We start from the raw sequence: 15,352 nt of genomic DNA on the forward strand, positions 1-15,352 counted from the left end.
GATACCACACTGATTACCACAACCAATACAGACACCCCATCAGCAGACAACCTTGCTAAATACTTCAACAAGAAAATTATAAAACTACAAAACACGTTACCACATAACACCACTGACCACGAAAAATTCATTGATTGTGGACCCAATCCTTGGTGAAATCTCAGCAGACCGAATCTGGACAAACTTCGCTCTACTTACCGATGACATCGTTGCCCAAGCGATCAACAGGTTCGCCAAATCCCACTGCAAACTGGACGTATGTCCCATCAACTTAATAAAATCTGCCCCTCAATGCTTCAGAGCAGACCTCACGTCACACCTAAACTACATGGTACAACACGGAGTCTTCCCTAATGATAAAGGAAACATATTACTCACCCCAATACCTAAAGACTCAAAGAAAAAAGCAAACGACATAACCAACTACCGCCCGGTAGCATCCATCCCTCTGGTAGTCAAACTAATGGAAAGTATGGTAACCAAGCAACTCACCGACTACCTAAACAAATTCTCAATATTACATGAATCACAATCAGGATTTCGATCCAACCACAGCACCAAAACAGTACTTATCACTCTCCTAACCAAATTCAAACAAGAAATTGCAACTGGCAATAGTGTACTTGTCCTACAATTTGACATGTCTAGCTCATTCGACATGGTAGACCATAAAATATTACTAAATATCCTAGAATACTTTGGGATTGGTGGAAGTCTACTTAATTGGATCAATGGCTTCCTAACCGCAAGAACATACCAAGTGATATCAATTTCAAACACATCATCACCATGGAAACCAGAATGTGGAGTACCCCAAGGATCGCCGCTATCACTGACCCTGTTCAACCTAATGATGACACCACTGGCCAAATCCTTATCCCACCAAGGCCTTAACCCTTACATCTACGCAGATGATGTCACGATCTACATCCCGTTTAAACATGATCTAACACGATCTACATCCCGTTTAAACATGATCTAACAGAAATCACAAACAAAATCAAACACAGCCTCCACATCATGAATTCTTGGGCGGATGCGTTTCAATTAAAACTCAACGCAGAAAAAACACAATGTCTCATCCTCGCATCACAATACAACAAGCACAAACCCACCACTATAAACATCTCAGACTATACCCTTCCTGTTTCAGATAGTCTGAAAATTCTCGGAGTTACAATCGACTGAAATCTCACACTAGAAAACCAAGCAAAAAATACAACAAAGAAAATGTTCCACTCAATGTGGAAACTCAAAAGAGTAAAACCTTTCTTCCCATAGGAAATATTCCGCAGCCTGGTGCAATCAAAGGTGCTAAGCCACCTAGATTACTGCAATGCAATTTCTGCCGGATGCAAAGAACAAATCATTAAGAAACTCCAAACTGCCCAAAACACCGCAGCCAGACTCATATTTGGAAAAACAAAATACGAAAGCGCCAGACCACTAAGAGAAAAACTACACTGGCTCCCATTTAAAGAACACATTGCGTTCAAAATCTGCACCCTGGTTCACAAAATAATTCACGGCGAGGCCCCAGTCTACATGACAGACCTTATAGATTTATCAACCAGGAACACAAAAACGTCAACACGTACATACCTGAATCTCCACTACCCTAGCTGCAAAGGTCTAAAATATAAATCAACATATGCATCCAGCTTCTCCTATATAAGCACGCAACTATGGAATGCACTACCAAACGTCATGAAAACAATTGCACGACCTAACAAACTTCCTGAAATCACTAAAAACCAATCTGTTCAAAAAGGCATACCACAATGACCCATCCTAAACACCAGACAACGAAACTTATACCAGAACTGGCCAAAACTGAACTCTTTATACTTGACTGCTTAATTTACTCTGTCACCTATGAACTCTAACACAATACCACTCTGTACTTCTTAATCCGGAAATGGCGATCGCCATTACGGCACTACGTAAGCCACATTGAGCCTGCAAATAGGTGGGAAAATGTGGGATACAAAAGCAACAAATAAATAAATAAATAAGAGAGAGTGTGTGCCTTCCGTGGGGAGGGCGCAGCCCAATTAGCAATGATAAGCATTTTAAAGCAGAACAACGTATGATCTGTTCCCACCTCTAGCAAAAAAGCAGTGAAGAAATTGAGCACCGCAAATCCAAGTAGCATCAGTTTAAAGTTCATGTCATTGATCTCTTTCAGTATCAGGAGGTACCTCATGAACCACAGAGGGTAAAGGGTCAACCAGATCATCAGTGTAAAGAAGATGATGAGGACAAGAAGGAACAGCACTATGGAGGAAGAGACAAAAAATAAAAATACACGATAAATAGATCATAATGTCATACGTTAGGGTGCTTTATCAATCTTGTCTGACTCACTACACGTTAACCCTTGTTAGAAGCACAGTTATTACCAGTTTGGTGAGCTTGGACTTCTACATCAACTGATATTCATCTGACCCTGAGGCAGCCGTACTGGCTAAATATGGCCACGTCAGGGACATCTGTTTAAACCTGGGAGCCAAAAATGGTGAATAAAGATAGCTCCTTTCGTACGGTCTGCTCCTCTTCTGTTTTCCACGCTGGATGGACAATTCATTCCTTTATTTCCAGCGACTCAGTGCATACACAGTCTTGTGGGTATGATGGGGTAATCTGCATAATGAATAAGACCCAAAGAGACCAAACCAAGGATTACTTTGGTGCTCCCATAACCAAGCTTAGGGAGCTGTGAGAATACACATCCCAGCCAGGATTAGAACCAGATGCAGCTGGACTAGAGTAGGACAATAGTTTCTAAATCCAGTCCTCAAGAATTCCCAACATATGAAGAGAACAATATTCACTCTGTTAGCATTGGGATAAAGTCTGCAGGTACTTTTAACCTGTGAACTTTATCAATTTTTATAGAAAAATATGTGGTATTTTCACTTTCAAACTTGCCACAGGTCATCTGCACCTACTTTTTCGGGGGGTTTATTACATTCTAGTTTCCTTACAGTGTAATAATTATTTATTTGGATTTATTTACAGCCTTTTTGAAGGAATTCACTCAAGAAGTTGTAATAAAAATCTGCATAAATTAAAAATTTTAATAAAAGGTTAGGACAATTTTCTGAAGGAAAAGTCCATAATCTGCTACTAATATACATAACTACTGTCCATAATTGCCTAGAGTTAATCATTTCTTAGATGCTGAGATACAAATTAAAATTAAATACTGGCAAAACTGAATTCTTAATACTGGATAACAATCCAGATCCTTTGGTAGAGCATGTCCTCTTTTTTATCTTTTTAACTTGTTATGCTTCTCCCAATACATCCTGGGATCCTCTAGCTCTGACCACAGACACATCACGTTGGTTTGCTGTCTTAAGATTATCAGGTCTATTCACCCCCAGGCCTGCCTCTCCTGGTTAGTGCAGATCAGTCCCTCACACTCCATTATGTACGACTCCCACTGATTTTTGAACCCAACATGCATGACCCTGTGGCTTTTTTTTGCACTGCTTGTTCACTGCCAAGCATTCAACTGCTGCTCAGGCTTTCTTATACCGCTTATCATTCTGTTTACTCACTCATAGGAGTCCATTTTATTCTGGATCCTTATGTCACCAACAAAAGACACCTTGCCATCTAAATCCTCTGTAATATCACTCAAAAGGTACACATCAGAATCACTGTAAACACTACAAAATGTGGAAAATAAAGTGCAATAAAATCCTGAAGTATTCCACTAAATCACTCTTCTTGAAGATGGTATTGTCCTCAAAAGCAGGTCAAAAAAGTGAAATAAATTAGTTCAATAAGAAAGGTATTGTCTTTTTTAATTTGTTTTATTTCTATTTATTACTCTCCTCACTTTGAAAGTCTGCAGGTCATGGTTGGGTACCTCTGAATTTGGCTCTTTTTAACCCTAAGGCCCTCTTAAAACCTTTGCAGGGCACTCGTGGTCTATCTCATGGAGGGAATGCTCTCTGAACTCTTACCGTTGGTGTACAGTGGTTTCCGAAAGGGGTATCCTTTGGACAAGACAACGGCAAGGATTAAGTACTGGTAACCCGACACAGAGAAGATAACCGTGTTCTCATAGTTTGGCAGATTCAGAGGTGCTATCACAGTATTATTTAAAGATATGAACCTAAGAGGAGAAAAGAGCAGAAATGGATGAGATCATACTGAAAATACCTTATTTTTCCACACTAGAGCTTCCCAATCCTGTCCAGGATTTTCAGGATACCCATTCATGAGTTAAGTTTAAGTCTCCAGTATCTGTACATTTCTGATCCATGGATAATCCTGAAAACCCTATTGGCCATGAGGTAACAGTTTTGGGAAGCCTGGTTCTAGCTCTTCACAATAAACAAGGGAGACGTCTACTGGTAAAAACAACACAAAAAGTGCAAAAAGAGGCATAAAATGTACAAACCACAGCCACTACCAGACAACTTTACTCCACTGGCAGAACTGAAAGAAATCATTCAGCTGCCCTAGGGAAACAATCTAGGACTAGGAGGAGTGGCCTAGTGGTTAGAGTGGTGGACTTTGGTCCTGGGGAACTGGGTTCGATTCCCACTGCAGGCACAGGCAGCTCCTTGAGACTCTGGGCAAGTCACTTAACCCTCCATTGCCCCAGGTACAAATAAGTACCTAAGCCGCATTGAGCCTGCCATGAGTGGGAAAAGCGCAGGGTACAAATAAAAAAAAAACCAAACTACAATTCTTTCTATTCACCTACGTACAGGCTTGGTGTGAAAACACAAAGCAATGATAAGCACTTGAAAAAGCTTACTAATACATAGAGAGCAGAGGCAGCCTAAACTATGATTTACGATCTAGATGTTAAGTCTTTTTGGATACGTTAACTTTGCTAGAATATTGTGTAAGGGCTGCTACACGATGCATAAGGTATACCCAGTACTCAGCTACTTAATTTCCAGGTTTGATGTCCATGCTCTGAAGGCAACATGGAGGTAGACTGGCTTCAGATACCTAAGATTGCTCTAAGTGAAGATTCCTTAAGTGCTTCAGGCTGCCTGGCCAATCCAGCTATCCCAAGGACAGCATGTCTAGCATATGCACGAAAAGGAACAGCATTCATTCTCACCCTTAATGATGTAAGAAAATTAAGTAGCTCTTTGGTTTTCTCCACTGTAAACCGGAATTAGCCTCTCTTGGGAGATGTAGCTCCCTAAAGCTTCAGTCAGAACTATCTGTGTTTTTAAAATCAGCTTGCCTCTCCCCTTCAGTCCAGCTACAGCAGTACATAAGTACATAAGTAATGCCATACTGGGAAAAGACCAAAGGTCCATCGAGCCCAGCATCCCGTCCCCGACAGCGGCCAATCCAGGTCAAGGGCACCTGGCGAGCTTCCCAAACGTACAAACATTCTATACATGTTATTCCTGGAATTGTGGATTTTTCCAAGTCCATTTAGTAGCGGTCTAAATGGACGGGAAAAATTCTGGAATCTTGTCTACATGCAACCCTGAATCTGACCACAGGTATTGAAGAAATAAAGAGATATTTTAGGTTAATGTAACACTAGGCTTCGCGGTATAAGCTGAAGGTAAATACTAGTAAGACAAAGATTCAGTGTTTCACCTCTCCTTTGAAATTTGGGGTTTGCAATTTGTGTTGGAATGAATCCTCCTTGAGGGTGTTAGGAATAATCCAAGATAGTCAACTTACTATGAAGAATCAAATTAAAAATCTTAGAAAAAGGTTTTCCTCAATCTGAGACAGTTACTACATATAAAAAAAGTAGCATCTCAAGATCATTTTCAAGCAGCAGTGAAGGCGTTGGTACTGTCCCAGCTCGACTACTGCAATTCTTTATACATTTGCTGTTCTAAATTGTCATTGAGACGTCTGACAGCAAAGTTAATTTAAGTGGAAATCAGATCATGACAAGATACTCTATGGCTTTGCCCCAGATAGGGTATGATACATACCTGTAGCAGTTGTTCTCCGAGGACAGCAGGCTGATTGTTCTCACGACTGGGTGACGTCCGCGGCAGCCCCCACCAACCGGAAATAAGCTTCGCGGGACGGTCGACACGCAGGGCACGCCCACCGCGCATGCGCGGCCGTCTTCCCGCCCGTGCGCGACCGCTCCCGCCAGTTGAATGACTAGCAAAAAATATGAAATACACAACTCCAAAGGGGAGGAGGGAGGGAAGGTGAGAACAATCAGCCTGCTGTCCTCGGAGAACAACTGCTACAGGTATGTATCATACCCTTTCTCCGAGGACAAGCAGGCTGCTTGTTCTCACGACTGGGGTATCCCTAGCTCTCAGGCTCACTCAAAACAAGAACCCAGGTCAATTGAACCTCGCAACGGCGAGGAAACAACAGAAATTGACCTACGAAGAACAACTAACTGAGAGTGCAGCCTGACCAGAATAAATTCGGGTCCTGGAGGGTGGAGTTGGATTTACACCCCAAACAGATTCTGCAGCACCGACCGCCCGAACCGACTGTCGCGTCGGGTATCCTGCTGGAGGCAGTAATGTGATGTGAATGTGTGGACAGATGACCACGTCGCAGCCTTGCAAATCTCTTCAATAGTGGCTGACTTCAAGTGGGCCACTGACGCTGCCATGGCTCTAACACTATGAGCCGTGACATGACCCTCAAGAGTCAGCCCAGCCTGGGCGTAAGTGAAGGAAATGCAATCTGCTAGCCAATTGGAGATGGTGCGTTTCCCGACAGCGACCCCTAGCCTGTTAGGGTCGAAAGAAACAAACAATTGGGCGGACTGTCTGTGGGGCTGTGTCCGCTCCAAGTAGAAGGCCAATGCTCTCTTGCAGTCCAATGTGTGCAACTGACGTTCAGCAGGGCGGGTATGCGGCCTGGGGAAGAATGTTGGCAAGACAATTGACTGGTTAAGATGGAACTCCGACACCACCTTCGGCAGGAACTTTGGGTGGGTGCGGAGCACTACTCTGTTGTGATGAAATTTGGTATATGGAGCATGAGCTACTAGGGCTTGAAGCTCACTGACCCTACGAGCTGAAGTAACTGCCACCAAGAAAATGACCTTCCAGGTCAAGTACTTCAGATGGCAGGTATTCAGTGGCTCAAAAGGAGGTTTCATCAGCTGGGTGAGGACGACGTTGAGATCCCATGACACAACAGGAGGCTTGATAGGGGGCTTTGACAAAAGCAAGCCTCTCATGAATCGAACGACTAAAGGCTCTCCAGAGATGGCTTTTCCTTCCACACGATAATGGTAAGCACTAATCGCACTAAGGTGATTCCTTACTGAGTTGGTCTTGAGGCCAGACTCTGATAAGTGCAGAAGGTATTCAAGCAGGTTCTGTGCAGGGCAAGAACGAGGTTCTAGGGCCATGCTCTCACACCACACGACAAACCTCCTCCACTTGAAAAAGTAACTCTTTTTAGTGGAATCCTTCCTAGAGGCAAGCAAGACCCGGGAGACACCCTCAGACAGACCCAACGCAGTGAAGTCTACGCCCTCAACATCCAGGCCGTGAGAGCCAGAGACTGGAGGTTGGGGTGCAGCAACGCTCCGTCGTTCTGCGAAATGAGAGTCGGAAAACACTCCAATCTCCACGGTTCTTCGGAGGACAACTCCAGAAGAAGAGGGAACCAGATCTGACGGGGCCAAAAGGGCGCGATCAGAATCATGGTGCCGCGGTCTTGCTTGAGCTTCAGTAAGGTCTTCCCCACCAAAGGTATGGGAGGATAAGCATACAGGAGGCCGGTCCCCCAATGGAGGAGAAAGGCATCCGACGCTAGCCTGCCGTGTGCCTGAAGTCTGGAACAGAACAGAGGCAGCTTGTGGTTGGTCTGAGAGGCGAAAAGGTCCACCGAGGGGGTGCCCCACGCTCGGAAGATCTTGCGTACCACTCTGGCATGGAGCGACCACTCGTGCGGTTGCATGACTCTGCTCAGTCTGTCGGCCAGACTGTTGTTTACGCCTGCCAGGTACGTGGCTTGGAGGAGCATGCCGAACCGACACGCCCAACGCCACATCCCGACGGCCTCCTGGCACAGGGGGCGAGATCCGGTGCCCCCCTGCTTGTTGACGTAATACATTGCAACCTGATTGTCTGTCCGAATTTGGATAATTTGACAGGACAGCCGATCTCTGAAAGCCTTCAGTGCGTTCCAGATCGCTCGGAGCTCCAGGAGGTTGATCTGCAGATCCTTTTCCTGGAGGGACCACAGACCCTGAGTGTGGAGCCCATCGACATGGGCTCCCCACCCCAGGCGAGATGCATCCGTCGTCAGCACTTTCGTGGGCTGCGGAATTTGGAATGGACGTCCCAGGGTCAAATTGGTCCGGATGGTCCACCAGAGCAGTGAAGTGCGGCAACTGGTGGAGAGGCGGATGACATCTTCTAGATTCCCGGTGGCTTGAAACCACTGGGAAGCTAGGGTCCATTGAGCAGATCTCATGTGAAGACGAGCCATGGGAGTCACATGAACTGTGGAGGCCATATGACCCAGAAGTCTCAACATCTGCCGAGCTGTGATCTGCTGAGACGCTCTGGTCTGCGAAGCCAGGGCCAAGAGATTGGTAGCCCTCGCTTCGGGAAGGTAGGCCTGAGCCGTCTGGGTATTCAGCAGCGCTCCTATGAATTCCAGAGACTGAGTAGGCTGGAGATGGGACTTTGGGTAATTGATCACAAACCCCAGCAGCCCCAGAAGTTGAATAGTGCACTGCATGGACCGGAGGGCTCCTGCCTCCGAGGTGCTCTTGACCAGCCAATCGTCGAGATATGGGAACACGTGCACTCCCAGCTTGCGTAGATACGCCGCCACCACCACGAGGCACTTTGTAAACACTCGTGGGGCAGAGGCGAGCCCAAAGGGCAGCACACAATACTGAAAGTGCCGTGCGCCCAGGCGGAATCTGAGATACTGTCTGTGAGCTGGCAGTATCGGGATGTGAGTGTATGCGTCCTTTAAATCCAGGGAACATAGCCAATCGTTTTTCTGAATCATTGGCAGAAGGGTGCCCAAGGAAAGCATCCTGAACTTTTCTTTGACCAGGAATTTGTTCAGGCCTCTCAGGTCTAGGATGGGACGCATCCCCCCTGTTTTCTTTTCCACAAGGAAGTACCTGGAATAGAATCCCTGCCCTTCCTGCCCGGGTGGTACGGGCTCGACCGCATTGGCGCTGAGAAGGGCGGAGAGTTCCTCTGCAAGTACCTGCTTGTGAAGGGAGCTGAAAGACTGAGCTCCCGAAGGACAATTTGGAGGCAGGGAGGCCAAATTCAGGGCGTATCCGCACCGCACTATTTGGAGAACCCACTGGTCGGAGGTTATGAGAGGCCACCTTTGGTGAAAAAATTTTAACCTCCCTCCGACCGGCAGATCGTCCGGTACGGACACTTGTAGGGCGGCTATGTTCCCGTGGATCCAGTCAAAAGCCCGTCCCCGGCTTTTGCTGTGGAGGCGCAGGGGGCAGCTTAGGCGCACGCTGTTGACGAGAACGAGCGCGCTGGGGCTGTCCCTGTGCCTGGCGAGGCCTTCGGGCCGGCTGGTTGTACCTACGCTTTGCAAAAGAATAGGGTGCAGCCTGCCGTGCCCGGGAAAAACGCCCACCCGTGGGGGCGGGTGCTGAAGGCGCCCAGTGGGAGAGCTTGTCGAGAGCGGTTTCCCGCTGATGCAGTTGGTCCACCATCTGCTCGACCTTCTCACCGAAAATGTTATCCCCCCGGCAAGGGACGTCAGCCAGTCTCTGCTGGGTGCGGTTGTCCAGGTCAGAGGCACGCAGCCATGAGAGCCTGCGCATCACTATACCTTGGGCCGCAGCACGAGATGCCACGTCACAGGTGTCAAAAATCCCCCTGGACAGGAACTTTCTGCACGCCTTCAGCTGCCTGACCACCTCCTGATAAGGCCTGGACTGCTCCGGCGGGAGCTTATCGACCAGGTCCGCCAGCTGTTGCACATTGGTCCGCATGTGGATGCTCATATAGAGCAGGTAAGATTGGATGCGGGTCACGAGCATGGAGGATTGGTAGGCCTTCCTCCCAAATGAGTCCAGAGTGCGAGACTCCCGCCCCGGGGGCGCCGAGGCGGTATCCCTCGAACTCCGTGCCCTCTTGAGAGCAGAATCCACGACCGCTGAGTCATGGGGCAACTGGGGCCGCATGAGCTCTGGGTCAGAGTGGATCCTGTACTGGGACTCTGCTTTCTTGGGAATGGTGGGATTAGTTAGTGGTCGCACCCAGTTCCGGAGCAGCGTCTCCTTCAGGACATTGTGCAGCGGTACCGTGGAGGACTCTCTAGGTGGTGATGGATAGTCGAGGACCTCGAGCATCTCGGCCCTCGGCTCTTCCACAGAGACCACGGGAAAGGGAATGCTTATAGACATATCCCGCACAAAGGAGGCAAAGGAGAGACTCTCAGGAGGTGAGAGCTTCCTCTCCGGTGACGGCGTGGGGTCCGAGGGAAGGCCCGTAGACTCCTCTGAGGAGAAATATCTCGGGTCCTCCTCTTCCCCCCACGAGTCCTCATCCTCGGTATCGGACATTAGCTCATGTAGCTGCGTCCGGTACCGGGCCCGGCTCGACGTCGAGGCACCGAGGTCTCGGTGTCGTCGAGCGGTGGACTCCCGCGCCGGCGGGGACGGAGCTCCCTCCATCGACGTCGACGGGGACTCCACCTGCGTGGCTGTCGAGACCGGCACCGCAAGCGGCGGCGGTGTCGACTGCCCCGGCGCCGGGCTAGAGCTCGCCGGCGCCACAGTCATCGGCGCCGAGGGCGCAAGCACCCCCGGCGCCGGCACAGCCTGGCGCATCAGCCCTTCCAGGATCCCCGGAAGGATGGCTCTGAGGCACTCGTCCAGGCCCGCTGCCGGGAAAGGCGGTGGGGCCGGTAAGGGTGTCGGTGCCGGAAGCTGCTGGGGGCCAGGAGACGGCACCGAGGTGCCGGAACCCCGACGCGTCGGTACCTCCACCACCGACGGAGATCTCTCCTCTCTGCGATGACGCTTCGGCGTCGACTCCTCTTCAGGGTGCACCGAGGGCTCCCGGTGACGGCGCTTCTTGTCTTTTTTTCCGGTGCACGTCACCGGTGCCGGAGGGCATGGAGGAGGAGGAGGTCGATCCCCCTCGGTCTCGGGGTACCGGGTCCGACAGGGTTCGGTCCCGTGGCTCACGAGTTGAGGGAGTGACCGGGGCCGACTGCCCACGCGGTCTCTCTACCCCACTCTCGCCGGCGGACCGGCGGGCCGACGGGCCGACGGGACCTGTTCTCCTGGGGTCGCTGCCATCGGTGCCGATGTCTCGGGCATCGATACCGGTACCGAAGAACCGGTCTTCGATACCGATGCCGTCGAGGTCGACGTCGAGGGGCCGGCGCAAGTTCCAAAAAGACGGTCCCGCAGAACTTGCCTCGCAACCTGAGTCCGTTTCCGGAGACCGAGACACAAAACGCACGACTTGAGATTGTGCTCCGGCCCGAGGCACTGGAGGCACCAAGCGTGGGTGTCGGTCTGCGAGATCGGCCGGCCGCAGCGACCACACTTTTTAAATCCACTCGGGACCTTCGAGGACATCGACGGAAAAATCGCGTCGGCGAAGTCAAAGTCGGCAATGGTGGCTAAAATCACACCACGAAAACTGAAACCGACCGAGCGGCCACTAGGCCGCAACGAGGCGTCCCCGCTAGAAAGCGAGGGAAAAGAAGGAGCGCGTGCTCCACACGCGCAAAATTCTTTTTTTTTTTTTTTTTTTTAATAAAAGAGAAAGAAGAAGAAGAAGAGGCCGAACAGGCCAAAAGCGACGATCCGCGTAAACGCGGTCGAAAAAATCCGGCGGCTGAAACGAGAGAGAGGGGAAAACACAACTCTCTCAGTCGCGGAAAAAAAGTAACTGGCGGGAGCGGTCGCGCACGGGCGGGAAGACGGCCGCGCATGCGCGGTGGGCGTGCCCTGCGTGTCGACCGTCCCGCGAAGCTTATTTCCGGTTGGTGGGGGCTGCCGCGGACGTCACCCAGTCGTGAGAACAAGCAGCCTGCTTGTCCTCGGAGAATATCTGGTAGACTTATTTAATACTGGGAAGGCACAGTGATTATTTAGGTTGCGAGATCTAGGCTTATTGCTCTTTCCTACACAATAGGGTTTCGTATATAGTTCAGCACAATGCTGGAACTCATTACCTTTTGCATCGAGACTGACCTCGTGTCATCTGCAATTTAGTAAGCGGTTAAAAACACATTTATTTTCCTTATATTTGGAATCTAATGCTTGAGGCCCTTATTTTGGAGTACAGAATATGATGTTTTGGCCTAGGGTTGGCCTAGCTTCTTTATACTTTGTAATCCAGATGGATGCAGAAATGGGTTGAAGCGGAAATTTTATTATTATTATTACTAGGTGTCACGACTGTATGATAACAGAGACTAAACCTTACCCCAGGGCCTCTGAATAAGACATCTGAATCATTCCTTAGAGAAAAGGAGACTGGGCTTGTGAATTACATTTAGGTCTCCAGCATGTCAATGCACAGTACTGCCACTGAGCCACCAAACTCACCAGGTTTGCGAGAGAGTGATAAAATAAGCCAGCACTTGTATGACGATAAGCAGGAGGGTTTGGAGGAGAAGGCTGCCCAGCACAGTTATGCTGATCAGTGTGCCCTGGGGTCGCTGAATGCCCAGCTCCTGTGCTGGCCCCGTCTTGCCCATCAACACTGCCACTGTGGTGGTGATGATCAGATCAAAAAACAGAAACTGAAAATCGCTGAGGTTTGTGTTCACCTGCACAAAGGGAAAAAAAAGCAGCATTCTAGGTGAAAAGCCAACAAGGAAAAACACGGCACTGTATGCATTCCCCTTTCCTTTAGCACACATGAAGCTAGAGGCTCTTCATGGCTCCAGAGTGAACTGACTGACAGGATGGATGTACAAGTATAAATGCTAATAAAATGAGCTATGTGAAAATAAAGTGAAGTCGCTTACCTGTAAAGGGGGTTCTCCGTAGACAGCGGAGGAATGCAGCCACACATTAAAGTGAAGTCATCTGATGGAGTCTTGTATGCTGGATATGTCGCTCAGCTCAGAATAATCCAAACAGATCCTTCCTGAGCATAGCTGCCTCAATCTTCCTCCTCCCCCTCAGAACTGGCCATCTTTTGTGGGGGGGGGGGGGGGGGGGGGGAGTCTGAAGGGATGGGTTAGGGTGAGTGTGACTACATTCCCCTACTATCTAGGGAGAAGTTTTGTTACACGTAAGCAATTTCGCTTTCTCTGTATACAAGATCGGGAAAAACAGGCACATTCTAGGTCACAAGCTAAGGGCCAAACAATTTCAGATGTTCTAGTGGCCCAAAACATGAACAAATGAGTGGAAGAAACTGGATCAGAGGAAGTTCAATTTTCAGTAAGCAAACAGGTTATGAAGAATAACTTGTCCAAATGCTGCATCCAGGCAGTAATACTTGGTCAATGTATGGACCGAAGACCAAGTTGCAGCCTTGCAGCTGTCCTAAGGTTAGCCACCGAGGTGGCTTTGGTACAGAGCTGATGATGGCTACACGTCCAAGAAGCGTCAGGCCTGCTAATGGGTAACAGAGTGAAAGGTAGTCCAAAATCCAGTTAGGTAGTTCTAGCAATTAGAAAAGCTGTTTTCCAAGTAAGATGCTCAATGGAAGATGACCCCAGAGGCTCAAATGGGTGCCGCATGAGTCTGGCTGGGACAATGCTACGATCACATGAAATGGAGGGTTCTTATGGCTAGTTTTAATTCATGAGGCCTCTTATAAAATGGAAGACAACGGGATAAGTGGCAAGAGATTTTCCTTGAAGAAAACAATGTAGGCTGAAATGATCATCAAATGGAGTTGAACAGATGAGGTTTTAAGGCCCAGTTCTGAAAGATGAAGCAAGTAGGAGAGAATTGTTTCTAGAGGATGTGTTATGGGGTTTTTATTTTGCAAGTGAGCCCAGATTAAAAAAAGGACACCACTTAGATCAAACAGACTTTCTTGTTGCTAAAAGCGCTCATTTTGCCGACTCTGTGAGAGGTATGGGAATCAGGTCCCACTCAGTCTCTACGCTGTCAATGACAAACCCTTCAGATTGAGGTGTAAGAGGAGACTTTGCTCGTGTGTCAGAAGTGTCGGGTAATGGTACTGGTTGCTCTATGGAGAGGATTAATAGGCACAGAAATCAGGTTCAGGTTGTTTTTATTTGATTAACTGCTTAAGAAAAAATCATCAAAGTAGTGTAAAATAAACAATATAAAAATCAGGATTATTGTCTAAAAGAAACTAACAAATAAAGGAAAGGAAATGCTACAAGTAAAAGCACTGCTGAACTACCAATTTGTCTTGGCCAACGTGGAGTAATTAGGATCACTTAAGAACCTAAGAACAGCCATCCTGCGTCAGACCAATGGTCCATCCAGCTCAGTATCCTGCTTTCAACAGTGGCCAATTCAGGTCACGAGTACCTGGCAGAAACCCAATTAGTAGAAACATTCCCTGCTACCAATCCTGGGGCAAGCAGTGGCTTCCTCCATGTCAACCTCAATAACAGACTATGGACTTTTCCTCCAGGAACTTGGCCAAACCTATTTTTAAACCCAGATATGCTAACCACCATTACCACATTTTCCGGCAGCGAGTTCCAGAACTTAACTATTCTATGAAGCTACAAAGTAGTAAATTTAAAACAAATCGGAGAAAAGTTTTTTTTCACTCAACATGTAATTAAACTCTGGAATTCGTTGTCACAGAATGTGGTAAAGGCGGTTAGCTTAGCAGAGTTTAAAAAAAGGTTTGGCTGGCTTCCTAAAGGAAAAGTCCATAGACCATTATTAAATTGGACTTGGGGAAAATCCACTATTTTTGGGATAAGCAGCATAAAATGTTTTGTACGTTTTTGGGATCTTGCCAGGTATTTGTGACCTGGATTGGCCGCTGTTGGAGACAGGATGCTGGGCTTGAAGGACCTTTGGTCTGTCCCAGTATGGCAATACTTATGTACTTATGAGTGAAAAAATATTTCCTCCTATTTGTTTTAAAAGCATTTCCATGTAATTTCATTGAGTGTCCCCTAGTCTTTGCACTTTTTGAAAGAGTGAAAAATCAATTCACTTCTACCCATTCCACACCACTCAGGATTTTTCAGACCTCAATCATATCCCCCCTCAGCTGTCTCTTTTCCAAACTGAAGGGCCCTAACCTCTTTAGCCTTTCCTCAGATGGGAGGAGTTCCATCCCCTTTATCATTTTGGTCTCTCTTCTATGAACCTTTTCTAATGCCACTATATCTTATCCAGATCTTTTGAAGTACTTTACTGATTAGTGGAAATGGTGGGAAGACATAAAGATGACCTTGATTCCAACACAATCCTGTCTGGATATGGATGCAGAGTGTA

General features: G+C 47.9%; 1 protein-coding gene across 3 annotated transcripts in view; it reads right to left on the reverse strand.

The window, feature by feature from the left end:
- Window positions 1–15,352, reverse strand: part of ATP13A2 (ATPase cation transporting 13A2) — a 199,552-nt gene that overhangs the window by 52,025 nt on the left and 132,175 nt on the right. For 2 of the 3 annotated variants that reach the window (XM_030186147.1, XM_030186145.1), the window contains exon 26: window positions 12,506–12,729. In XM_030186147.1, coding sequence (XP_030042007.1) covers window positions 12,506–12,729 — 224 coding nt within the window. Of the gene's footprint in view, window positions 1–2,104; window positions 2,278–3,977; window positions 4,130–12,505; window positions 12,730–15,352 lie in introns of all 3 variants that reach the window. The other variant, XM_030186146.1, reaches the window with a different exon arrangement.

The sequence above is a fragment of the Microcaecilia unicolor genome, chromosome 13 (assembly GCF_901765095.1).
Source record: "Microcaecilia unicolor chromosome 13, aMicUni1.1, whole genome shotgun sequence".
NCBI classification, from domain to species: Eukaryota; Metazoa; Chordata; class Amphibia; order Gymnophiona; family Siphonopidae; genus Microcaecilia; species Microcaecilia unicolor.